General features: G+C 43.5%; 2 protein-coding genes across 3 annotated transcripts in view; one reads left to right on the top strand and one right to left on the bottom strand.

The window, feature by feature from the left end:
* SH3RF3 (SH3 domain containing ring finger 3) overlaps window positions 1-25,802 on the top strand; it is a 196,160-nt gene that overhangs the window by 164,466 nt on the left and 5,892 nt on the right. For both annotated transcript variants that reach the window (XM_083610588.1, XM_083610587.1), the window contains 3 exons: window positions 4,796-4,966; window positions 7,612-7,859; window positions 11,069-11,403. In XM_083610588.1, coding sequence (XP_083466714.1) covers window positions 4,796-4,966; window positions 7,612-7,859; window positions 11,069-11,403 — 754 coding nt within the window. The remainder of the gene's footprint in view (window positions 1-4,795; window positions 4,967-7,611; window positions 7,860-11,068; window positions 11,404-25,802) is intronic.
* The window catches only part of LOC310761251 (uncharacterized protein), a 29,965-nt gene continuing 15,418 nt past the window's right edge, over window positions 11,256-25,802 (bottom strand). Inside the window, exons 2-5 of the mRNA XM_083611159.1 lie at window positions 20,715-20,825; window positions 18,072-18,330; window positions 14,768-14,909; window positions 11,256-11,372 (exon numbers count right to left, since the gene is read on the bottom strand). Of these exons, the coding sequence (XP_083467285.1) occupies window positions 14,788-14,909; window positions 18,072-18,330; window positions 20,715-20,780 (447 nt within the window). The 5' untranslated portion in view covers window positions 20,781-20,825 and the 3' untranslated portion in view covers window positions 11,256-11,372; window positions 14,768-14,787. The remainder of the gene's footprint in view (window positions 11,373-14,767; window positions 14,910-18,071; window positions 18,331-20,714; window positions 20,826-25,802) is intronic.

Here is a 25,802-nt window from a genome sequence, read left to right as displayed (position 1 = left end):
GCACAGTTTCTAGAATGAAAAAAAAAACCACCCAGTTGTGCACTGTAGAAAAAGAATAACGAAGACATAGCATGAACATCATATGTGCAAAAAGCTTCCGCTTAGGCAAAAGATGATTCAGGTTGATTAACTATTACTTAGAAGAAGAAGAGGTTGACTTTATCAGGGATAAGACTTTAAATGTCTTTAAATAAATCCCATAATGGATGTGATTTATATTTGTATGTATTTGACGTAAGTTATACTGCTGAAACAGAAACCCAAGTGTGGGCCCGATGTATATTTCCAAAAATAAATCTGAATTTAATAATCTGCTTTGCCCAAAGGAGAAATTCGGGAAACTAAATTACCTTGCTTTTAACTTCTCTTTTCAATGAGGGCACAATGTCTTTAGAATGTCCATAATCAGGAACATAAGAAGCTGCCTTATGCTGAGCTAAGCCATTGGCCCATCTAGCTGAGCATAATAATAATAATAATAATTTATTATTATTTATTTATTAATATCCTGCCCATCTGGCTGGGTTTCCCAATAGAATATTAAAAACATGATAAAACATCAAACATTAAAAACTTCCCTAAACAGGGCTGCCTTCAGATGTCTTCTAAAAGTCAGATAGTTGTTTATTTCCTTCACATCTGATGGAAGGGCGTTCCACAGGACAGGCACCACTACCGAGAGGCCCTCTGCCTGGTTCCCTGTAACCTCACTTCTCGCAGTGAGGGAACCACCAGAAAGCCCTCGGAGCTGGACCTCAGCGTCCGGGCTGAACGATGGAGGTGGAGACGCTCCTTCAGGTATACTGGGCCGAGGCCGTTTAGGGCTTTAAAGGTCAGCACCTACACTTTGAATGGTGCTACACCAGTGTTTCCAGCTGTTTTTAGAGTACAACTCCCATCATCCTTAGTTAGGTGGACCAGTGGTCAGGGATGATGGAAATTGTAGTCCAAAAACCCAAGTTTGGGAAACACTGATCCACACTGACCGGCAGCATAAGAATTTTAAACAGGGGTCTCTGTCTCCCAACCCTATCTGGAGGTGCATTCAGACATAGGCCATCTTCAGTTATCACACTTAACTGTTACTGCTTAGCCCACTGTGAATGAGCTGCAATGAACCTTTGATCAGTGTGCTCTGCTCTCCTCCTCCCATGCAATTGCTTTTGCACCCAGTTTGGCTTAGCAGAGGTTAGATCATTTCATCTGAGCCAGCAAACTATCATAAACATCAACTGGTTTGTTTGAAACAAGGCTATTTGATGAAACCATGGCTCATGATGAACATTGCACAAAGCTGTGTTTCAGCATGACTTCTGAATGCAGCCATAATTTGTTTGTATAAGAAGAGAAGTACGTCTATCTGTTGGAACATAGGAATCTGCCTTGGCGATTGGTTCATCCTATTGCCCACACGGACTGGCAGTGGCTTACTAGGGTTTCAGATGAGGGATCCACCCACGACCAAGGACTGAGCCTGGGACCTTTTGCCTGCAAAGCAGATCTTCTAGCACTTAAGCTTCAGCTTTCGTAGTAATTTGCTGTGGTGGTGAAACTGCATCAATGGGCAAGGAAACACCATGCCAGATAAGATAATTGGATAGTAACAGTTGTACAGGTAACAGCATAATTGTACAAATCATAGAATTGTAGATGTGTTTCAGTTTGCAGCATAAGCAGTTAATTCCCCATCTTTCATCGCTAAAAATATATATATAAGACAGGTCCTTTCTTCATTTTAGCAGCCAGTTGCCTACGTTGTTTCACTTGACCAAGTTATAGAATATTTTATAGAGAGAGGGGAAAGAAAAATAAGCACCTTCGTGCTCTTTGTGGCCGGGAGCCAGGCTTCACTTCAAAGCAATTGTGTCTCAAACTGATAATAGACCTACAGAGATGACATTAACCATAGCACCATGAATTCAACATTATAAATTCAGTCACAGTTGAGTCCCTCAGGCCCAAAGTTAAATCTGGAAATTCTGGCAGGCAACTTTTAGTGCTGAATATTGTAGATTAAAACTGTGTCAGTTAACTAGATCCAGCCCACCGTACTGTGAAATGTCATCTTATTGCCGCTTTGAAGGTGCTAGGGTGATTTTTTTCCCCCTCTCTCTCTCTCTTTATAGTTTATCTCAGCCTCAAAGTGTATGCTAGTGGGTGATGAAAAGCAGTCATGTCCAGAGACTTCGTAGCTGGATAACGCTGTTAATCTCAATACTATGCCAAGAGCATGCTCCAAGGAAATATATATACATTTTTCCCCCTTATCTAGGTCATTTCTGCACAAGAATGGCTTTTCCGTGCTTTTTCGCAACAGGTGTCAAGCAGGGCTCCCTTCCCACCTCCATCCAGCAAGCATATCTACACCTAAGGGTTGGGTCAACTTTTGCAAAGGTGTTTTTTAGAAATGTTGGTACAGCCATCTTTGCTAAAAACAGGAATGGGGGGCCCGCAGCCTTCCACATATTGTTAGACGACAAATCCCATAATATCATAGGCCATGGTGGCTAGGGCTGATGGGAGTTAGTGCCTTGCAACATCTGGGCAGCCACAGTTTCCCTACCAATGATTAAAAGTGTCAATCACACTGATGGTCAATAGACAGACAAGACTGGGGACAGATATGAACCCAGTAGCAAGTCTTATTGAAGGTGCTGAAAGAAAAGCAGCTGAAACTGGTCAGTCAACAACATTTATCAGGTAACTTGCAGCCTCATATAATTCAAGGTTTATGATATATGGCATTGCAAGTTTTTGTTCAGGCAAAAAACAGTTAAATTGTCATCCTGTAGAAGACCAAAGCCACTTAGTTCTTATATAGTGGAGAGATAATATTATGATAGTGCCTAACCACCACAGCATGGTGCTAGGACCATGGCTAGGGATTGTACATTTGCTCTTCTGGTTTCAGTGCAAGTTCCACTGGGTGGCTTGGTACCCCTTCTGTACCTTCTTCCAACCTCTCGACCTGCTCAAAGAAGCCCTTTAAACAACCCTCCTGTGCCACATTTGGTCTTTCCTCCAGTGACTTTGTGGGATGCGGGTGGCGCTGTGGGTTAAACCACTGAGCCTAGGACTTGCCAATCAGAAGGTCGGCGGTTTGAATCCCCGTGACGGGGTGAGCTCGCGTTGCTCGGTCCCTGCTCCTGCCAACCTAGCAGTTCGAAAGCACGTCAGAGTGCAAGTAGATAAATAGGTACCGCTCCGGCGGGAAGGTAAACGGTGTTTCTGTGCATTGCTCTGGTTCGTCAGAAGCGGCTTAGTCATGCTGGCCACATGACCTGGAAGCTGTACGCCGGCTCCCTCGGCCAATAAAGCGAGATGAGCGCTGCAACCCCAGAGTCGGCGACGACTGGACCTAATGGTTAGGGGTCCCTTTACCTTTTCCTTTTACCAGTGATATTGTAGCTGCAACTGCTGGTTTGCCTGCGTAAAGGTCAAGGTAAATTCCCAGTTTTTCCCTTTCTAGTGCCACTGGCCACTTGCAAATAGTGTTAATTTTTATGTCTGGTGTGTGCATGTCGCCCAGGAGTGGCAGACAGCATGGCCCATGGTAGAGTGGTCCATTGCACATGTATGGCCAATGAGGACGGCTGCAGTGCTTTCACATGTTTACCATCAAATAAACACATAAAAGATCAGAACATTCCATACTGCAAGCACATGGTAAATTGAGCCCCAAAGTGCACCTAGAGGACTTGTTAGAAAAATGTAAGTGTCCTAATAATTACTGCCATTTTTATTTCCTGCCTGCAAAACAGTGCAAAAGAATTCGTGGCACTGTAAAGGAAAAGGATAAAGAAAGAAAGCAGGATTTATTTTTCAAATTACATTTCCTGGAAAACAGAAGTTTTAAAAGCCATGCATCATATTTATTGGCTGCAGTCTATAGTCACAAGTAGTTCAGTGTTTCCTTTTTTCATATGTTCTGGGACTGAACTCCTCCTACTCCTGTTACTCCTATTGCTAGATAAATCCACATGGGTTTTAGTAGAAAAGGGCAGTTTTGTGCAATGCAGCAAATGTTCAGAACATTTTAAGGAACATTTTCATAGCTGATAAACAGGGGGAATTGGGAATTGTTTTCTTTATTAATTATTTCTAATAACTGTTTTGTAGAATTTCTGGATTATTGCATCATTTTAATCATAGAATCTTACAGTTAGAAGTGACCCAATGACCATCTAGTCCAGCCCCCTGCAATGAATTCTGATTCATTGTTCCTTTTCATCTGTCTGTCACATACAGCTAAGATTGAGACTGTCCTTTTGACACCAGTGGAGGAAGTTATTTACAACTGACGTTAAGTCCAATTATTATTAGTGAGGCCTAGGTGCCATGCCTAACTTTACCAGGATGGAGCCATTTAGTACTCTTGCTTTTTACAGTGGTACCTCGGTTTAAGAACTTAATTCGTTCTGGAGGTCCGTTCTTAACCTGAAACTGTTCTTAACCTGAAGTACCACTTTAGCTAATGGGGCCTCCCGCTACTGCTGTGCCACGGCCACACAATTTCTTTTCTCATCCTGAAGCAAAGTTCTTAACACGAGGTACTATTTCTGGGTTAGCGGAGTCTGTAACCTGAAGCATCTGTAACCCGAGGTACCACTGTAGTTGGAATAATTTGCCATTCTTTACACTTTCAATAACTCCCTCTTACCTGTGTGTTTAGGAAGCATCGTTTATGACAAACAGAGCTTTCTGATTGGGGAGAACTGATATGCAGCCTGAATCAGGTCACATGTGTGTGTTTCAACTTCATACCTTCCTTTTTTATGTCATTCCTTTCTTACAGCTACTTGGCATTATATGCATACAAGCCCCAGAAGACGGATGAACTGGAACTACGCAAGGGTGAAATGTATCGCGTTATTGAGAAGTGTCAGGATGGCTGGTTCAAAGGGACGTCTTTGAGAAACGGCATGTCTGGAGTCTTTCCCGGCAACTACGTAACTCCTGTTTCGAGGTGAGAAACAGTGGAAAGATGGGCACTGAGCAATCATACACATCCTGAGCAATGTTAGCATACAAATATATTTCTTTTCAGGTTGCACTGGGTTCCCCTAAAATAGAGAGAGATAGAAGCTATGTTGCATATCACTCTACTATCAGTCATACTTTATGTATGTGCCAGAGACCCTAGATTGCTGGTTACACTCAGGATAGATAGCACTTGACTAAAGGGTTTATTGGTCTTACTCAGTGACCCAGTTTAGAGGTAACATTCCTGGTCCAATAAGCCATGCTTTATTCAAGAGGGAATGACCTCAGGTGCTTCCTTCTCTGTATCTTTACCTATAGAATTATAGACCGGTAGAGTTGGAAAGGAGCCTAAGGGTTATTCTGCTCCAACCCCCTGCTATGCAAGAATCTCAACTAAAGCATCCATGGAAGGTGGCCAACCAACTCTGCTTAAAAACTTCCATGGGAGTCCATCACCTGCCGAGGGAGTCTGTTCCACTGTCTAACAGCTCTAAGTCCCTGAGAGTTCTTCCTGATGTTTCCTTTCTTGTAACTTGAATCCCGCCGGAGTAAGAGAAAACAAGCTTGCTCCATCTTCCATGTGACAGCCCTTTAGATATTTGAAGATGGCTCTCATATCTCTTAACAGTCTCCTCTTTCCCAGGCTAAATATACCCAACTCCCTCGACCATTCCTCATAAGGCTTGGTTTCCAGACCCTTGATCATCTTGGTTGCCCTCCTCTGCACACAATCCAGCTTGCCAATGTCCTTCTTAAATTGTGGCACCCAGAACTTGCCACAGGTTTCCATGTTGGTCTGACCAAGGCACAATAAAAGGTAAAGGGACCCCTGACCACTAGGTCCAGTCATGACCGACTCTGGGGTTGCGGCGCTCATCTCGCTTTATTGGCCGAGGGAGCCGGCGTACAGCTTCCGGATCATGTGGCCAGCATAACTTAGCAGCTTCTGGCAAACCAGAGCAGCGCACAGAAACACTGGTTACCTTCCCACCGGAGCGGTACCTATTTATCTACTTGCACTTTGACGTGCTTTCAAACTGCTAGGTTGGCAGGAGCAGGGACCGAACAACGGGAGCTCACCCCGTCGCGAGGATTTGAACCGCCGACCTTCTGATCGGCAAGCCCTAGGCTCTGTGGTTTAACCCACAGCGCCACCCGCGTCCCTAAGGCACAGTAGAGTGGTACTATTACTTCCCTTGACATGGACACTATGCTTCTGTTGATGTAGCCTAGAATAGCATTAGCTTTTTTTGCTGCTTCATCACACTGTTGACTCATGTTAAACTTGTGGCCTACTAAGACCCCTAGGTCCTTTTCACTTGTACTACCGGCAAGCCAGGTATATCTTCAGAGATACTTCCTGCTTTGTTAAACCAATTTCCAATGACATCTGAACTGGAAACTTATACTTGAAGCACTCTCTAGAAACCAGAATTGCAAACAATTTATATCTCAACAAGGCAGTGTAATATATCTTTGTAATGTTTATCTCCATGATACTGTTTAAGCTAAGGTGCTGGAGTTAATTTTTTCTCCCCCTTTTTTTCTTCACCTGGCTGGTTTTGAGCAGCCAGGTAAAGAAGATTCTGAGATTTAAATCATGATAAGTTAAGCTACCAAAAAAGGGGATTGATTTAAATCTCTGACCTAAATTTCCAACTTTCTAATTCATATATTTACAGAACAAGCATGCATATTAGTTGTTATAACAGTTAAAATGTATCTGTTTGCAATTAAGCAGGGACCTTATGTTACCCAGGAGAATAATCTAAGACCAAAGGTCATAAAGACAGCATTCCTTTTGCACTGCAAAAATTATTTCTACTTAAGGGAGCAATTGTGAAATTAAGGATTTCTGTTTGGATCTTTCTGTTGCATGTATAAAGACCCTAAGCAAGATAAATTACTGGAAGACTGTAAGGTTGCAATGCAGTGCAGAGTTAGGTGTGCCTAACATTCATTGAATTCAATTTGTTAGCTGCTAGTGGTTGTGCATTTTGCATTACATTTTGCTCCCGAAGCTACAGTCTCTCAGTGCACTTACCCTGTAAAATTTAGAGACCCAACGACCTTCATTCCATCATGATTTCTGTAGCATGCAGTCATTCAGACTTCTTTGCAGTCCTTGGTGACGAACGTAGCCAAGCAAAGAGGCATGCCATACAGAGGTACTCAGGTGACTGGCTAGTCGATTAAAATTAATGATCCAAATACTACTTTAGCTTCTGGGATGAAAAATTTCGTAGACCAAATGGCCTGATGTTAACTCTTGTCTCTCCTCCAAATATTCTTGCATCAGTCTTGCATTACATCATCATCATCATTATTCCATTACATTGTTGTGTTTTTGCAGCTGCAACATATTATTATTAATAATAATAATAATCTGCAGCAACCTGCAGATTTTGCATAGGTGCATGAACTCTGATTTCACCAGAGAAACCTAGCAATGTGCCAGGGAAACCTATTGAGAGGTGCAACTGAGTGCCTTTGGTGCAGAGCAGGCTAACAAAGCTATCCCTCAGGAAACGCTGATAAGAATATGCTTTTGATGTCTTCTTGTGTGCCTGCACAGAGCATTTGCTTTTGGTTTCCCCTCTCTATCTCTCTTTCTCTTTCTCTCTCTAGGGTTCCTGCTGGAGCTGGTCAGCCGAGGAATTTGGCAGGAGGGTCTCCCGCAGCCAAAGGCTCTCCAGGAGCCGTCCACCCAGGAAGCCCAGCTCTTACAAACGCCGCTGCTGTTGTCAGGCCAGCTGTTCCAATCACTGCTCCGCCCACTCAGCCCCAGCTGCCAACAGCCTCTCCGCAGATGAATAATTGCTCGAGGTATTCCTCTCAGCAGACAGGCATCCAGCCCCGCAGTTCTGTACAAATGGGTACGTATAGGTCCTTCATGTGTCTGAACAATCCATATTCCCCAAATCTGGTATTCTGTCTCAGATGCACAAGCCCCTGGAAGCCTTTTGTCTCTGTAGGTTTCCTCTGAAAATATTCTGCTCTATTTGAAGCCCAGCATGCCATAAGGAAAGGTTTTTATGTGCCCTGTAGTGTTTAGGGTAGTATTTATTGATTGCTGGGAACTGAATTTTGTTTATCAGGTTGTCCACTTGCCACAGCTGAAATCAATTACGGTGCTTACAAATATTTACACAAATACCTTTTGGAGCATAAAACACTCTGCATGCTGAGAAGGTTAATGCTTCTAAATCCACTTGACAAGCAGTGCATGACTTAACATTTTAAAAACATTTTATTAGGCTCTGAAAGATGAAATGTCTTTATTATGCAAGGCAAACACGAGCGATAAATCTGAGGTCTTGGAATACAGCTACCTTTTATTGAAAATAAAATGTAAACAGAATACATGCATTCCGCAATGTACCTTTTCCCAGATGGCTTTCTTGATTCAAATAATAATTACCTGCGTACAGATTCATTCTGCTTTTAACATTGACTATAATGCATAGTAAATTATAAAAAAAAAACAGTTATTATGCATCCCTGTGGCAATTCAGAGCCATTTCAGAAATACTTCCTGAGGCTGACAGATTGCTTTCTCATCCTGCAGAGCTATCTAATTTGTCCCGAGAATTTTTTAAATTTAAAAACAGCAACACTCAACACCTGGCAACGGTGCCACAGTGTAGATTTGGGAGGTTAAATGACCGCCTCAATGCCAGGTCAAGCAGCTTGTGCTATCTCTGAATTTTCAGGGAAATTAGTAGACTACAGAGATCTTGTTCTGAGCAGAACGAATAAAAAATTGATATAAGCTGTGCTATTTCTCAGAGAAGCAGAAGAGTGAGAAAATAACTTAATTCCTTAGAAAAGTAAGGACGAGGTGCCGCATCATATTTTGATGTTGCTCTTTGGTTCCCATCTTCTGCACCAGGGATAGTGCCCTCCAGACATTGCAGGCTACAATTCTCATTATCATTGACCATTGGGAGTTGGAGTCCATAACATCTGGAGGGCACCATGGTGGCTTCCTGGTTATGCACAGTTACCTGCGCCCCATTGAACATAGCGGGGCTTGTTTCTGAGTAGCTACACGAACATATGATTGCACGGTTGAATATAAGAAGTGGTATTGCTTGGACAGCGTTTGAGCTTGAATGTAGGAGTTTGATGTTGAGTCCTCAACTGGGTATATAACCCTTGTTATCCTTAGTCAAAACAAAAAAAAAATAATTTTTTTCTTCCAGTAGCACCTTAAAGACCAACTAAGTTAGTTCTTGGTATGAGCTTTCGTGTGCATGCACACTTCTTCAGATACACAGAAGTGTGCATGCACACGAAAGCTCATACCAAGAACTAAATTAGTTGGTCTTTAAGGTGCTACTGGAAGAAAAAAAAATTTTTTTTTGTTTTGACTATGGCAGACCAACACGGCTACCTATCTGTAACCTTGTTATCCTTGTTATTCTGAGATGGCCTTGCGATAAATAACTTGTTGTGGTTGATAGTTCTGTTTGTATGAAGGGTAAATCCTGGGAGAAGAATCTTCAGTATGGTTTTTAAAACTACTCCCCAATACAGTGGCAGACTTTGGCCCCTCAAGTTCCAGCAGTGTTCTGTGAGACTCTAGACCCCCCCCCTTCTTGCATTGCTTTGTCGCCCCCCGGTGCGATCAGAACCGGTCGCGCTACCCTAAAAGCCGCCTCTGCCCAATAATATCTCTAATGGCAAAGATACAGTGCTAGGGACCACAGCTCAGTAGTAGAGCAGCTGCTTTTCATGCAGAATGTCCCAAATTCAATCCCTGGCATCTCCAGTAAAAAGGTTCAGATTATAGTATAGTATAATATAATAGCAAGTAGTGGAAAGACTCAGACACCTGTGGCCAATAAGTGCAGAAAATACACAGGTAGGTGGATGAATAATCTGACCTTAATAATTAGGTAGCTTCCTATGTTCAAATGCAAGTAAATCTGCGTGGATTTAAATGTAATATCCTTTTTTTCATTTTTTTCTTCATTTTTTTGCTTTTGTAGTAGGCAAGTGTTGTAGAAACTAATCCTAAAAGTATTTGTCTGGAATAAAATGTACTTCTGAGATGAGTCGGTGGCCTTGCAACAGTTTTTTAAAAAAATACTACCGTATTTTTCGCCCTATAGGACGCACTTTTTCCCCTCCAAAAATGAAGGGGAAATGTGTGTGCGTCCTATGGGGCGAGTGCAGGCTTTCGCTGAAGCCTGGAGAGCAAGAGGGGTCGGTGCGCAACGACCCCTCTCGCTCTCCAGGCTTCAGGAGAGCCCCACCACCAGCCCCACAAGCTCGGGGGACAGCGGGGAGGCACAGCGTACCTTTCCCACTGTCCCCCGACTTGGTTAGAAGGCTGGCGGGGGGGGAGAAGCCTGCTCCTCCCCATCGCCAGCCCCGCAAACTCGGGGGACAGCAGGAGAGGCGCAGCCTTGGTTAGAAGGCTGGTGGAGGGCTTCCCCCTCCTCCAGCCCCGCAAGCTCCCAGAGCGATGCCGAAGCTGCGTGCAGCTTCGGCATCGCTCTGGGTCCCGTTCTGGGGGCTGGAGGAGGGGGAAGCTCGGGCTTCCCCCACCCCAGCCCCGCGCCTGGGGGGGGGGAATTTTTTTTGTTCTTTATTCCCCCCCAAAAAAAAAAAATCTAGGTGCATCCTATGGGCCGGTGTGTCCTATAGGGCGAAAAATACAGTATACTCACCACAGTAGGAATTATTTTCAGTACAATTTCTTCCAGTGCTTTAGTACGTGTCAGTTGACACACTGGACAGATTTGGAATGATGGCATGATCCAGACCACTTTACAACCTTTAAAAGTGACTTAATCCATACTTTGGCTCCCAAACGCCACAAACCTGGAAATGAGTGTTGCGGACGTTCTTTGGAACCCGAACATCCAACGGGGCTTTTGCGGCTTTTGATTGGCTGCAAGAGCTTCCTGCAGCCAATCAGAAGCCGTGCTTTGGTTTGCGATTGTTTTGGAAGTCGAACGGACTTCCGGAACAGATTCCGTTTGACTTCCAAGGTACAACTGCCCTTCCTATTTTTGACCATGTTTAGGGCCAGTCAGGTTATTTCCTTACAGTTCCCTTCTCTCTTTCTTTCCAGTTGTTCACCCTTCTGTGCAGGCACAGGACCGGCCCACAGCTACAGTCTCACCACTAAGAACCCAGAACTCCCCATCCCGCCTCCCAAGCACTGTGGTCAGGCCACACTCTGTGGTTTCTCCGCAACACATCCACCACTCCCCTGTGCACATCATCCCCGGAGCACAGTGTGCCAGGCCCATGATTCCCCTCACGTCGGCGGCGGCAGCAATTACTCCTCCCAACGTCACTGCAGTCAACCTGAATGGAGAAGCAGGAAATGGGCCCATCAGTAGCCTGGCAACTTGCAGCCCAACCAACACAGCCTGCAAAGCAGAAGAGAGGAAAAACGAAAAGGTAACAGACAGCTCTGGTGTAGCAGGGAAGATGCCCTTCTTAACAATTGTAAATACAGGGCCCACTGTATGATCCAGAATTGCTGGTGCTTATAGATCTGATTGATAACCAGGATGGGACACCAGTCTAAGAGTAAGATGTTAGTGGCAGGGGTAAAGGTAAAGGGACCCCTGGCCGACTCTGAGGTTGCGGCGCTCATCTTGCTTTATTGGCCGTGGGAGCCGCCGTACAGCTTCCAGGGCATGTGGCCAGCATGACTAAGTCGCTTCTGGTGAATCAGAGCAGCGCACGGAAACACCATTTACCTTCCCGCTGGAGCGGTACCTATTTATCTACTTGCACTTTGGCGTGCTTTCGAACTGCTAGGTTGGCAGGAGCAGGGACTGAGCAACAGGAGCTCACCCTGTTGCGGGGATTCAAACCGCCAACCTTCTGATCGGCAAGCCCTAGGCTCTATGGTTTAACCCACAGCGCCACCCGCGTCCCTCAGTGGCAGGGGAGTTATCACCAATTACATCTATCCTCTTGTCCTTTGCCACTCTTGTCAAAATGGCACCTTTCCTTACACATAGGATTGTATTATCTTACTTCTGTTAACTTTCAGACTATTTCTGGGTAATAAGCTTCCCTTGCCAGCATCTCTCTGTGGAGAAAATGGCAGCCCATCCAATAGTCTTCTTGACCTTTTTCAGTGGTTGAAAAGAGAGAGCCCTTCCAGTCTGCAAGGTTATGTGTGCATTAGTATAAGCAGTTCTTAATGCTAAGCACCTATAGCCTAAAGCTTGTTTGCACACTTGTTTCATTGATTCACTTTCGGAATGGCCATGGGTTAAGTGCCCAGCTGTGTGTGAGGTCCCCATCTGCTGCACTTGGCGTGCTCTTTTGTCTAAATCCTCCACATCTGAAACGGCACAGAAAGACACCAGAGAAGTGCTGCAGGTTCCATCACCATATGGCCAGGTTTGCAGGAAACTGCTTGCCTAGTTACATACAAGATGTTATAAGATGAAGGTTCAGGCCTTGGGGCTTGGAGTCGGAGGCACAATACAACACTGACTTGTAAATGGCTGAGGCTGTTTTTTAACCTCACTGTAAACATCTCCTTCAGAAAATTGCCTTGCCATGCTTCAGTGAAACCAGGAGAGGGGATGGGATTAAATATGACTAGGTGCAATCTGCCACTGATACATTGTAGGTGCAGGTTTTTAGGATTCAGCCCTGCGAGCAATCGTTCCATGTCAACACATTTAAATGTGTTGCTAGTGCCAAGCTGCTTTAAACAGGCTCGGCCTGTTAAGCCCTTAACAAATGCAGAGTTTTGCTTTCATTCAGAATTTATGCGTTGCTAATAATCCTCAAATATCAGTGATGAAGTCTGATTACACTCTACCTAGAAGTATCCCACCTACTGCAGATCTTTTACAGGATGAGACCTAGCCTCTTCTCCTGATTTGTGGATCTTATTGGGGGGTGGGGTGTTGAGTGTGCTGAAAGACATCTATTGATTGGTGAGTTCCATAGTTGGTTGCTAAAGCTAAAGACTGTGCGCTTTTTTCTTATGTCTTGAACTTCTGTGGCCTTTCCATGCAACACACAACAACAGCTCCTGGGCAAATTTGCCTATGTTCAAATGAGATGTTGAGAAAGTGGTGTCCTTGGTAACTGAACTCTTAAAGGAGAGGTGTTTTTCTCCAAGTGGCCCCCAAGCAAACTAGTTGCTGACCGGGAACCTTAATTTGCATCTGTAAGGTGTTAAATTGACACTGAAGTGTAGCGGTACCCTGTGCTTTATTCTGGCACGGAATATGCATAAATCCTCTTTCTATCTGTCCCACCACTCCCCCTCTCAGTTTAATTAATGTGCAACACTGTTCAGATACATCATGCTGAATTGTTAAAGAGACGCAGCAATGATATCCTGCTAATTCCGTGAGACCAATATATGTATATAATTCTGCCATGCGTTTCTAAAAATCTGTTTGTCTGTTCTATTTTTAGATTAGCTGTGATAGCCCAAAAGCCCTATAACAGAAGAAAGTTTTGATTTACCTTGCTTGTAGCAGAGTACATCCTAGGTACCTAACACAACAACATGCTACTTGAAACATCAGACTTTGCCTTTGAAAAGAAAAATAACTTTCTTCTTTTCACTCATTTTTAAAAGATCTTGACTATAATGTAGCCCTAGCCTGATTTTCTCCTGCCAACCTAGCAGTTCGAAAGCACGGCAAAGTTTGTTGTTGTTGTTTAGTCGTGTCCGACTCTTCGTGACCCCATGGACCAGAACACGCCAGGCACTCCTGTCTTCCACTGCCTCCCGCAGTTTGGTAAAACTTATGCAGGTAGCTTCGAGAACACTGTCCAACCATCTCGTCCTCTGTCGTCCCGTTCTCCTTATGCCCTCCTTCTTTCCCAACATCAGGGTCTTTTCCAGGGAGTCTTCTCTTCTCATGAGGTGGCCAAAGTATTGGAGCCTCAGCTTCACGATCTGTCCTTCCAGTGAGCACTCAGGGCTGATTTCCTTCAGAATGGATACGTTTGATCTTCTTGCAGTCCATGGGACTCTCAAGAGTCTCCTCCAGCACCATAATTCAAAAGCATCAATTCTTCGACGGTCAGCCTTCTTTATGGTCCAGCTCTCACTTCCATACATCACTACTGGAAAAACCATAGCTTTAACTATACAGACCTTTGTTGGCAAGGTGCCGCTCCAGCAGGAAGGTAAACGGCATTTCCATGTGCTGCTCTGGTTTGCCCGAAGCGGCTTAGTCATGCTGGCCACATGACCCGGAAGCTGTACACTGCCTCCCTCGGCCAATAAAGCGAGATGAGCACCGCAACCCCAGAGTCGGTCACGACTGGACCTAATGGTCAGGGGTCCCTTTACCTTTAAGCCATCCCTATATTTATTCTTTTCTGCCATTGTTTCCTCCATATTCTCCCCCGTTTCTTCATGTCCCATTGCTCCCTATTGAAACTTCTCGTTTATTGTCAAATCTTTGATTTCAAGTAATGCTCTTCTTATCTACCTCCTGGGGTAAGAAACCTGTGGCCCTCCAGATTTTAATGGACTAACCCCCCATCCATCCAAATTACAGTCTGAAACATCTGGCAGGTGTCAAGTTGGGAAAGGCTATTGTATGTCTATGGAACTGCAGCCCACGACATATAATACATGTTGGTTCAGATTGAGTTTATTTGTTAAAAGTCTCTGGATAGAATTTCCTCTTCCAGCGAGCTTAAATATTGCCTGATAAGATAATTACAAAATACCCTATGATTTCTTATGAGTTGATTACTCTTATGCCACTTTCCCTTGTAAATAATGTGGCTACTTTTTGCCATCTCATATAAAACTAATTACATGAATGAAGTGATGTGGCCTCAGTCGCTTAATCTGATGAAGTAAATCACACTGGGTGGTTGTTCTTTCTGACGAACCCCCTCATTTGGTTTCTGATGAGAATTTTGATTAAACTTCTCGAAAACATCCAGCACGGTGGCTCCTAAAATGAAAGATAAGTTGTTGCTTCTGGGAACAGTTCGTTAATTTATCATCAGCCACAGTGCATCTTTATTGCTTTTTGATGCCTGGAATGTATCCCAAACTATTTGAAAACCAACTATCTGAAACTATCATTTGTTCTACGTTAGCAGTGAAATCTGTGCAAAAAGCTTAACGTAGAGCCAAATTACCATATGGCCTTAAAGATGTATTGATCCATGTGGGGCTGAGGCTGCGTCTGGCTCTCAGTCACCCTTCTGATGCAAGTTTTTCTGTCTCTCGGCCTGGGTCACAACTTCTGTAGTGACCCTCCTTGTTACTAACTAGGAGAAGCAAGTAAAGGTAAAGGACCCCTGACCATTAGGTCCAGTCGTGACCAACTCTGGGGTTTCGGCGCTCATCTCGCTTTATTGGCCAAGGGAGCCAGCGTACAGCTTCCAGGTCATGTGGCCAGCATGACTAAGCCACTTCTGGCGAACCAGAGCAGTGCACGGAAACGTCATTTACCTTCCCGCCGGAGCGGTACCTATTTATCTACTTGCACTTTGACATGTTTTCGAACTGCTAGGTTGGCAGGAGCAGGGACTGAGCAACAGGAGCTCACCCCGTCGCGGGGATTCGATCCACCGACCTTCTGATCAGCAAGTCCTAGGCTCTGTGGTTTAACCCACAGCACCACCCGCTAGGAGAAGTACAGGGGCTTATATTGTGTAAGTCCCTAAAAATGATCTGTAATGCAGGTGATGTGCTCAGTTGCTGAAGGGAAGATCTCCCTACTCTGGTGGATCATGTTAAATACCAGTAATAATGCATCTTGCCCAGTGTATGGAAAACAAGGTATGGGTGACAAGCATGTTTTAAAAATTGAGAATGGGTGCACTGGTTGTTGTTTTTCCCAGGATTCGGGGAGGGAGTTCAACTCTCACCACCCGTACAATATTTATTCATTTGTATAGCTATAAAATAAAGTTATTGGGGAGGCAGGACATAAAGGCCTTGGGTGAAAAGCACAGGGTCTGGGTCAGTTCATATGGGGAGATGCGGTCCTTAAGGTATTGAGTTCCTGAGCCATGTAAGGCTTTAACTTTTAGCCTGGTAGTCATAGGTAGGGATCAAGAGGGAATTCAGTTCAGTTTGCATAATTTGCACTTCCCGAAGAAATCTGTGAACCAGAAAGCAGCCAGCCTTTAAAATGCACACTTCTCTGAATTTTGTAATGCAACTGTACTGTGAAGTAGTATACAAACATGCATTTTACCAGGGTAAAATGTGAACAAGAGAGTACATATGTTGATGAAAATATTCAAAACTGCATTATTTTAGTGGGGAAGTGCTGTGTGTTAAAAATGTCTATATTTGGAGAAATTCACACTAAAATTCTGATGATGATTTTTTTAAAAAAGTAACACACTGATGTGAAAAACTGAGAAATGGAAAGAAACTTAAACATGCAGATTCACCCATAGAGCAACCATGCAGACAAGTGAGTGGGCTGATAGAGGATAGATTGATCTCTCCATTCCCCCTCTGACCCCCCACTTTCTCTCTGCACTGGCTGCAGAGGAACAGAAGCCGGTCCCCTCAGTTCTGCTCCACTTCTCCGGCCTACTAGATAGAGGACAATTACAGAGAGTGGGGGCAGGACTGCTAAAATGCAAGCATCCTTCATTTCTCTGCTGGCTCTGGAGGAGGAAGCTTCCCCTCTGCTGAAGCAAGCATGGAAACACAGGCTACTAGCTTATTTGCAAGCTGGTAAAAAACCAACCAACATGTGGTCTAGTCATTTTTCTGGACATATTTACAAGGCTTCAAAAAAAAAGTACAGAAAATAAACTGCAGCCCTAGAGAGCATAAAAATCATGGGCAGTGCCTGCTGCCATACATTTAAATTTAGCTGTCCTATTCCACTATGAAATGGAATGTTCTCAGCTATCCGAGTATTCCTTACTGAATGCTCAAAACTGTAACAGGGTTGTCTATAGAAAGTTATTTGATAATAAGCAGTAGTATGCTCAACCAGTTTTGCATTGTTTTCATTCGCTAGAATGAAATCAGTGGAAACATACAATCTGATTAGACACTTGTCTTGAACCTTTCTGCCGAAGCAAAATGTGAATTATTCTGAACTATTTCTTTCATCACAAAACATTTTTTTAAAGTCCTCCAAATTGCTCACTCAATCAAGAGACTTCTATGATCATTGAGTAACCCATAGTCTGTGCATTAGAAGAACAAATCATTCCGAAGACACAGTTGACTAAGTGTTAACATCTGTATTTCAACTATCTCTTGTCTAAGCTTGTTCAAAAAGAAGAGAAGTGCTTTTATCTCTACATAACTGCTAGGGAGAGAGGAATTTCTATTTCTGAAATATTTGGCAATGGCCAACTCTTTTATGTAACATGATTAGAGTATGTTCAAATTCCCACTCCCGTACAGCATCTTAAACAGAAAAGCACATTAATTGTGAATTGTAAGCATACTACAAGGGATGCGGGTGGCGCTGTGGGTTAAACCACAGAGCCTAGGACTTGCCAATCAGAAGGTTGAGCTCCCATTGCTCGGTCCCTGCTCCTGCCAACCTAGCAGTTCAAAAGCACATCAAAGTGCAAGTAGATAAAAAGGTACCGCTCCGGCGGGAAGGTAGACAGCGTTTCTGTGCGCTGCTCTGGTTTGCCAGAAGTGGCTTAGTCATGCCGGCCACATGACCCAGAAGCTGTACGCCGGCTCCCTTGGCCAATAAAGCGAGATGAGCGCCGCAACCCCAGAGTCGTCCGTGACTGGGCCTAATGGTCAGGGGTCCCTTTACCTTTACCTTTAAGCATACTACAAGTACCTTCAGTAGTACACTGCAAACTTCCTTACTGAGCTGTCAGTCAGTAAACATTGGTAAGGGTTAAAACAAAAATGAGTACATAGTATGCACAACCTTGAATTGTTTCAAGCTGGATAGCACATTGATTAAAATTCTTCCCTTTTTTGGAACTAGTACTTGTAGGAAGTCACAATATGGATTTTAAATCCAGAAGATTTTAAAATAAGCATAACAAAACAGAATGCAGCTGCACTCACTGGCTCTTCTCATTTCTAATTTGTTCTAACTATAGAAATGCAACCCTGCCAAGTTTTGAATTGCAATGATAAAGGCTCAAGTATAACTTACGTACTGCTGAAGTTTGATTTCCTTTCCGAACACATAGGATGTTGTCTCCAGCACACATGATCCCCAGCCTCCCCCACTCCATCTCGGCTGTGAAATGATCATGTAGTCTGTCAGAAGCCTGGCAGGTGTCTGGAAAATCCTCTCTCTTTCTTGTATTTGCTCTTTGGTTCCCAAGGATCCTTCCAGAGAGTTGTTGACCACTGCTTCTCATGCATGCAAGTTCCTCATTTAATCCAGATTTACAGTTTCTGGGGGAAATCTGATAAGTAAAAGAAAACCTGTTAGCAATATCAAGCCATGTTTGATTGCACCCCCCACTATACAAAAATAAAATAAAATCCGATTATGTTCTTCTGGATCAGCCTTTGTTGAAAAAACTGCCAAGGCTTCATGAAAGTACATCTTTTTTAAAAACAATGGAAAAGTGAACATTGTATGAAGCCTTAAACACTCTTAAATCAGGGATAGATAACAGTGTGCCCTCTAGATGTCTGGACTACAGATCCCACCTTCCTCAGGCAGCAAGGGCAATGACCAGGTGTTATGGGACTTGTAGTCTGCAATATGTGGACTTGGCTGCACCTGGTCAAACTTTAGGGAACAAATTGTCCTGCATGAACTTCCCTGATCTGCATGGGAAGCTGTTCTCTGCATCCCACCTTCCCCTCCAGTTAGGGCACAGAGCCAGGCTTTCTTTTTGGTGTCACTCACACTGAGGAATGCACTTCCTAGAGGGGAAGTTCCTGGTTCCCTCCCTGATGGTTTTTTTCAAGGTATTTGCTATGGGCTGATTTTGCTTGGATTTAACATGGGGAAACCCAGCCAGATGGGCGGGATATAAATAATAAAATTATTATTGTTATTATTAATATTATTTGTTTGATCTGTTTTTGCACTATGTTTTAGTAATGATTGTTTTAAGTCAGCTTTTAATATTGTATGCAGTTGTGGGTGCAATCTACCACACTGAATATAACTCTAGATAGATAGATAGATAGATAGATAGATAGATAGATAGAGAGAGAAAGTCATGTTTGGTGCATTAAGCAAGAAGTGCGTGGGTTGGCGTAAGTTGCCTGCAGGACAGGGCTGAAAGTTGGGCCGTCTCCAACATTGGGGAGTGGGAGGAAAGTGCCAGTACTGCCAGACATATTTTCTGGTCTGCACTACACTGGGTGTACTTTAGCCTATGGTGCAGACAAGGCAGGGCCAAGAACTGGTGAAAGTTGAGGGCTGGTTGGGTACGCACTGAAGGTTCATTCAAACACCTCCAAGGGTGCATTTTTATGGGGAACAAGATGAAAACCTTGCCAAAGTGGGGCAGAGAGAAGCCCACTAGATAAGAATAAGGAACCACCACATGCAGCCTCTCCAGGCCTCTATAACTGATCCTTAAGAGTCCCCCCAGGTCCACATCTATCACCTACTTTGTTTTGCCCCTTATTTTTGCCAAGGTGGAATCAGTCCTTGAACTCTGATAATGCTTCAACAATCCATATAGTTTGAAACACTTGACCTTAACGCCAGTACTCCCACTTGGGTTGTGCATAGAGCTGTCTCTTTTGTTCCATAGTCATGGAGCTATCTGATAATAAAACACTTATCTTAGAGCATCTAGCTCATATTTAGCATCTTCCCCACCCTTTCCTTACTCTGCATTAGAGCATAAGGACAGAAAGCTGGCACTCAGCTAATGAATATTTCTCAGGCTGGCAATTAACCCAGCCAAACGCATTAACCCCAGCTGTCAAAGCATAGTTTGCTTCAGATTCTATAATACAGCAGATTTCTCCCCTTTGTTGGTTTCATCTCTTTTAGAAATTCAATATGGCATTGTTCAAAAAAGGACTTCTCTTAAACATTTATGTTGTTCAGCGGTGTATCCACACACTTTGAATCAACTGCCAAGCAACTCTCAGAAAGTAAATGTTCAGAAGGTTCCTCCTAAGTGATCACACTGAAATTTTCCCAGTTTCCACCCAAAGTAGTCCAGCACATTCAAAAAACGAAGCTTAAAAAATGTGAAGCAAAAATATTTGGGGGTTGAGTTTGCTGTTATTTAAGGCCAATTGGCATGTTACACAATTCCTACGTAGAAAGCACTTCCAGGTCGGAAGAAGCATGTGATCTGAATATAGATCATTCTGTGTAACAATTACGTACACACATCTTTTTCACTTCATGTACATTTGGACCACATTCTGTGTGGACAAGCTTAAATCGGTGTGAGCCGGTCTGGTACAGTGGTTATAGAGTGTTGGGTTCAAATCCCCACTTAGCCACAAAGCTCATTGGTTGGGCCAGTCACTGTCTCTTAGCCTAATCCTCACAGGGTCGTTGTGACGATGTATGCCACTTTAAGCCCCTTGCAGGAAAGATGGGATATCACTGCAACAACAGTAACTAGGGACTAAGCCTATTGATTTCAGTGAACTTAAATTAACCTTACATTGTGGCCGTTGTACACACGAGCCAAAAGATGTGCTCTGTCGCTGCTGCTTCCTAGCAACACGTATCAAAACAGATGTATATATGCAATGATCACATTAGCTTTTTCAAAGGTGAATGCAAGTTCATTTTACAGCTTAGCCAAATATTCTCCAAAATGTGTTCAAATTTCTAATCAAAGAACTGGACACTTACCAGTAGATACTGCATCAACATCGTCATCATCGGTGCAGAAATGTGGTCTAGATTAGTGATGAACATAGATCACAGACTTGCCTCCTGGGTTAGAGCAAGGAGTGCTGGTCCCTGAAATGTATGTACAACATGTATTAATTATTTTATCAAGCCTGTTGGCCTTGCTGTAAAACAAACGTCATTTTTCTCTCTTCAATTTATTATTACATTTATAGCTCACCTTTCCTCCAGGAGACTCAAGGTGGCCTACATGGTTCCCCACTTTCCATTTTATCCTCATAACAACTCTGCAACTACCACAAAGAAGACCCTGTCCCAAGCCACCATATAACAAGTCTCCTTCTGCAGATTATAGGGCCTGCGCAGACTGAGAGAGAGGAGCTCCCATCAAGCATTTAAGCCCCAGGTCACTTGCCACACCACTCAGTACCTTGATATCAAAATGAGAGCCCCATGGTATCATCACCATAATAATAATAATAATTTATTTCTTATACCCCACGCATCTGATTGGATTGCCTCAGCCACTCTGGGCAGCTTCCAACACAAATACAGCATCAAACATTAAAAGCTTCCCGAAACAAGAGCTGCCTTCAGATGTCTACAAAAAATTATATAGCTGTTTAACTCTTTGACATCTGCCGGGAGGGCATTCTGCAGGGCGACTGCCGAAAATGCCTTCTGTCTGGTTCCCTGTAATTTCACTTCTCACAGTGAGGGAACTGCCAGAAGGCCCTTGGAGCTGGAATTCAGTGCCTGGGCTGAACAATAGGGGCAGAGACGCTCCTTCAGGTACACAGGGCCAAAGGCTTTAAAGGTCAACACCAACACTTGGAATTGTGCTCAGAAATATACTGGGAGCCAATGTAGATCTTTTAGGACCAATGTTCTGTGGTCCTGGCAGCCACTCCCAGTCACCAGTTTAGCAGCTGTGTTCTGGATTCATTATAGTTTCCAAGTCACATTCAAAGGTAGTCATGTTGTATTCCTATCAAGAAACAGGGACTGGGCTGGAGAAGGCCTCAGTTCCCCAAATGAATCAGAGCTCTATGAGAAAAGACAAATCTGGAGAGGCAGATCTTGCCTTGTGCTCATCCTTTCTCACCCTCCTTTGTTGCTTCTCACTGAAGAAGACAGCTAGCAGATCTGGCAAGATGCATTAATTCGAAAACTGTAAGTAGAAATTGTGGTAGAGCTCACAGTTCTCTGTTTACTCCTGATTACATTCACACAGTGCACTGAAAAGCAATGTGACAAATGGGCTTGAAAAGATGCGTATTTTCATCTGAGAGCCAGGATTGGCTGAAGCGTCCTCTCAAGTGGACAGGGCCCGCTTTTGTTGTGCAACTGTTGTGCAAATATTTCTGTTGCATACTGGTTTGAAAAATGGTGGCAGTAGTGACAAATTGTCTGGCTTTTCAGTGATCTTCGAGCAGTTAGCTTGCTTATAAATCTCTCTGGAGTAACTCAGAAAACCTTGTTTCATTTACTTTTTCAGCAAAGCCAGACACACTTCATGCTCACTATAATATAGTTGAGGGTGATAGTTAAAGGGAATTTTGGTACTGACTACCCAAGAAGAGTATAGCCTGAAGCTTTGTGAATTTGTGAGAGTTGGTTAGGTGAGGAGCTTGAGGGGAAGAAAATGCTTGCTACTATTGCATTAGCCAAGCGAGTTTTTTAAAAAATAAAATGAAGACCACCTACAGAAATCTAGATCTCAGGTGTTTCTTTTTTTTCTTTAGAATTACACATAACAAGTTTCTGTCACTTAAGGAGATTAAAGAATGTAAAGCTGCGTGGGTTTATCTGTTTTGTTTTTAAAAAAGAAAATCTGCCTCTGGTAAAAGCCAGGAAGTTGAGCTAATGTAAGTGTAAAATAAAAGTATTATCAAGCTGCAAGCTGCATTTCGTCATTGAATATTTCATTAGATTTCCAGAATATTCAGCACATTAGCAAAAAAAAATTCTCTGTGTGTGGGTGTTTAAATCCCAGCGGCCCTTTTCCTCCATAAAGAAAACGTGAGAATTTGAGAGTACTAGTCAATATTCTAACCCAGTGTTCATTTCATACAAGTTAGCTAGAAAACCTTATTTATTGAAGCAGGGTTGAAGCCCACTTGTGATAGCCTTTTCCTGCTTCCTTAAAACACATTCTTTCTTTTCCTGTTTCCTTGACTGCCTTTTAAAGTTTCATTAATTTCTCAAGAAATTTCAAGTTAGCTTGGCACACCTCAGAATGTCTTCAGCGTTGAATATATCACACCCAGCCTTTAAAAACGGCGGCAGTGTTTCACACAGACTTCCTAATTAATGTAAAAATTGATTACATGGTTGCGCGAACTCTTTTGAAAACACGTCCTTGTGCCTGCTTGAAAACCGTGCGTGGGATGAAAGCTATCCATAGGGGTGTGTTCTTAAAAGGCTGGAAGCCTTATCACACTAAATTGATCTGCATCATCTTTCTGTTTAAAAAATCTCTTTCAACATCTTCACAACTTCTGCAATGCCTTTTTTTTTGCCGCAAATGTTCTAATGGCATTTAGAAAGTGGGGGTACATGGGCCACACCATTTTCTCAAGATGGCGTCGCAAAATCATTTATGAAAGGGAGAAATCACCCAGGTTGACATGCTCCCTAGTTATTCTTCTATAGCATGGGTAGGCAAACTAAGGCCCGGGGGGCCAGATCCGGCCCAATTACCTTCTAAATCCAGCCCACAGACGGTCCGGGAATCAGCGTGTTTTTACATGAGTAGAATGTGTGCTTTTATTTAAAATGAATCTCTGGGTTATTTGTGGGGCATAGAAATTTGTTCATTTCCCCCCCCCCAAAAAAAAATATAGTCCGGCCCCCCGCAAGGTCTGAAGGACAATGGACCGCCCCCCTGCTGACCCTTGTTCTGTAGTAAGCATTCATTGAGAACATGCCCTAGAGGTGATCGTAATTGAAAGAGTAGGTTCTTTATCCTTGTTCCTAATATAAACTTGGGTCACTTCCAGGCAACCTGTTTAATGGGCATTCATCCTGACTTGCTTGCAGAGAGATTAGATAGCATTGAACATTTCATGAGCATTCATCCTGATTTGTCTGTGCGGTTATTAGAGGGTGCTAAATCAAGCCAATGTTATCCCACAGTTTCTAGTGCATTTCCCCCATCACCAAAAGTCCAATATTTTGGTTCAACGGATTTGTTTCACAAGAGCTCCAAATTATCTTACACTGCACAGCCTGAATTGGCAAGGTTCTGCATTTATCCCGCCCAAAAACAGTAATCTCCATGGCATGTGGGAGCATATTTGTAAGGATATTTTGACCCCTGGAGAAGTTCAAAATCACCCAGTGGTAAGAGCTTGTGGATATGGTGGCCCCCTGACTGGTCAAAACATGGTACTTCAGATCCTAGCTGGGAACTGCTGGATCAGCTTGCACACCTATTGCAACTTTTCCAGAACACTTCAGCAAAGCCAGGTGCTTTCTTGGCCTCAAGTAATGGTGTTTGTGTGGGGAGAGGGGATATTTTGTCAGCAGCCAGCAGCATGGCATTGCATCATTGCAGATCAGGCTCTAAGGGACCCCATAATTTTGGGGGGTGGAGCTGAAGTGTTGTGCTCAGCAGCTGATGCTATGCTTGCAAAATATCCCAGGTTCAATTACTCATCTCTGAAACTCTGGAGAGCAGCTGCCGGTTAATGCAGACCAGTGTTCATCAACATGCAGTCCCCAGATGCTGTGGGACTACAACTCCCATTATCCATAGCCAGCTTAGCCAATTGTCAGGGATGATGGGCGTTGTAGTACAACAGTGTCTGAAGTCCCAAGGCTGAAGAACACTGATGCAGACCACGCTAAGCTTGATGGTCTCCTATGTTTCTTCCCATCACGTCTCTTCCTCTGTCCCCAGAATTGCCCTTACCTGCCCCACCTCTCTCTCTTTTTCACCTTTCTTTCCCCTTTTGGGGGTTGATTTAAATGGTAATCTGAGTTAGGATGGGAGGAATGGGCACTACCTGTATGTACTAATAAGACACCTTAGTTTTCCTTCACTTATGCCTGTAAAATTTGCTTTAAAACTTCAACCCGATTAATGAAAGTTATCGTTTTCCTGTCATCATCCAAGTGCATGGATTTAGACATGCACATCAAAAAATGGTATTACAAGCATTGTACAAAACAGGAGCTTTCTTCATCAGTATTCTTTTTCCAAACACTGTTGTGCACCGAACCCCAAGGGAGCAATTTACCATTTACCCCCCAAAAAACTCTGTTCAGTTACGTGGCAGCTGCTTTTGTCGGAGTATTAAGATGCTGCTGTATTTCCCCCTCCTCCCCAGCGAAAGTTTCATTTATTTATCTATTTATATCATTAACCCACTCAGTGCCTAACGACTTTGCACATGCAGCAACATTCCGCTTGCAGAAATTTTGATCCTACAGAAAAGCTTTAGTTGCAAAACTGCAAGTGGCAGCTGGTGCCGCTGGTTCTAATGATGGCAATTGAAAGAAAGCCCATTCAGAGACTGAATGGCTGCCCTGACCGAAAGGTTTGGGACAGTAGCAGCAGATGGGATAGGGCAGAGGTGTCCTCATGACCCTGACATCTTACCTAAGGGCATGGGTAAACCTGAAGGACTTCATATGCTTGATTTGAGGATAAAACGGAGGGGAGTGGAATATGCACACCCTGAACTCTTGGAGGAAGGGCGAGAAGACATGAAATAAACATCTATGTAAAATTCAGCCTAGCTGCAGCTTAGAGAACCTGACGAGAGAGCATTATGCCTTACAAGAACATGGCTATGTGCACACCACACATTAAAGAACATGACATCCTCCAAAGAATCGTGGGAACTGCAGGTCATTCCTCAGAGAGCATCAAGTCTGGCACCTTTAACAAAACGCAGTTCCCAGAACTCTTTGGTGAAAGTCACGTGCTTTAAATGTAAGCATTTAAATGTAAATGTGCGCAGCCCATGTTGACTTCTTGTCCTGATAACACAAAGGTCTCCAACACTGGGAATTAATCAAATCAGCCAAAAGGAAGGAAGCAATTTATTGTCATACTGAGGTCCTCGAGAATTTATTTGC

Source organism: Podarcis filfolensis (assembly GCF_964270895.1).
Source record: "Podarcis filfolensis genome assembly, chromosome: 4".
Lineage (NCBI taxonomy): Eukaryota > Metazoa > Chordata > Lepidosauria > Squamata > Lacertidae > Podarcis > Podarcis filfolensis.
The sequence above is the reverse complement of the archived record's forward strand: the minus strand, read 5'-3'. Positions and strand labels throughout refer to the sequence as shown.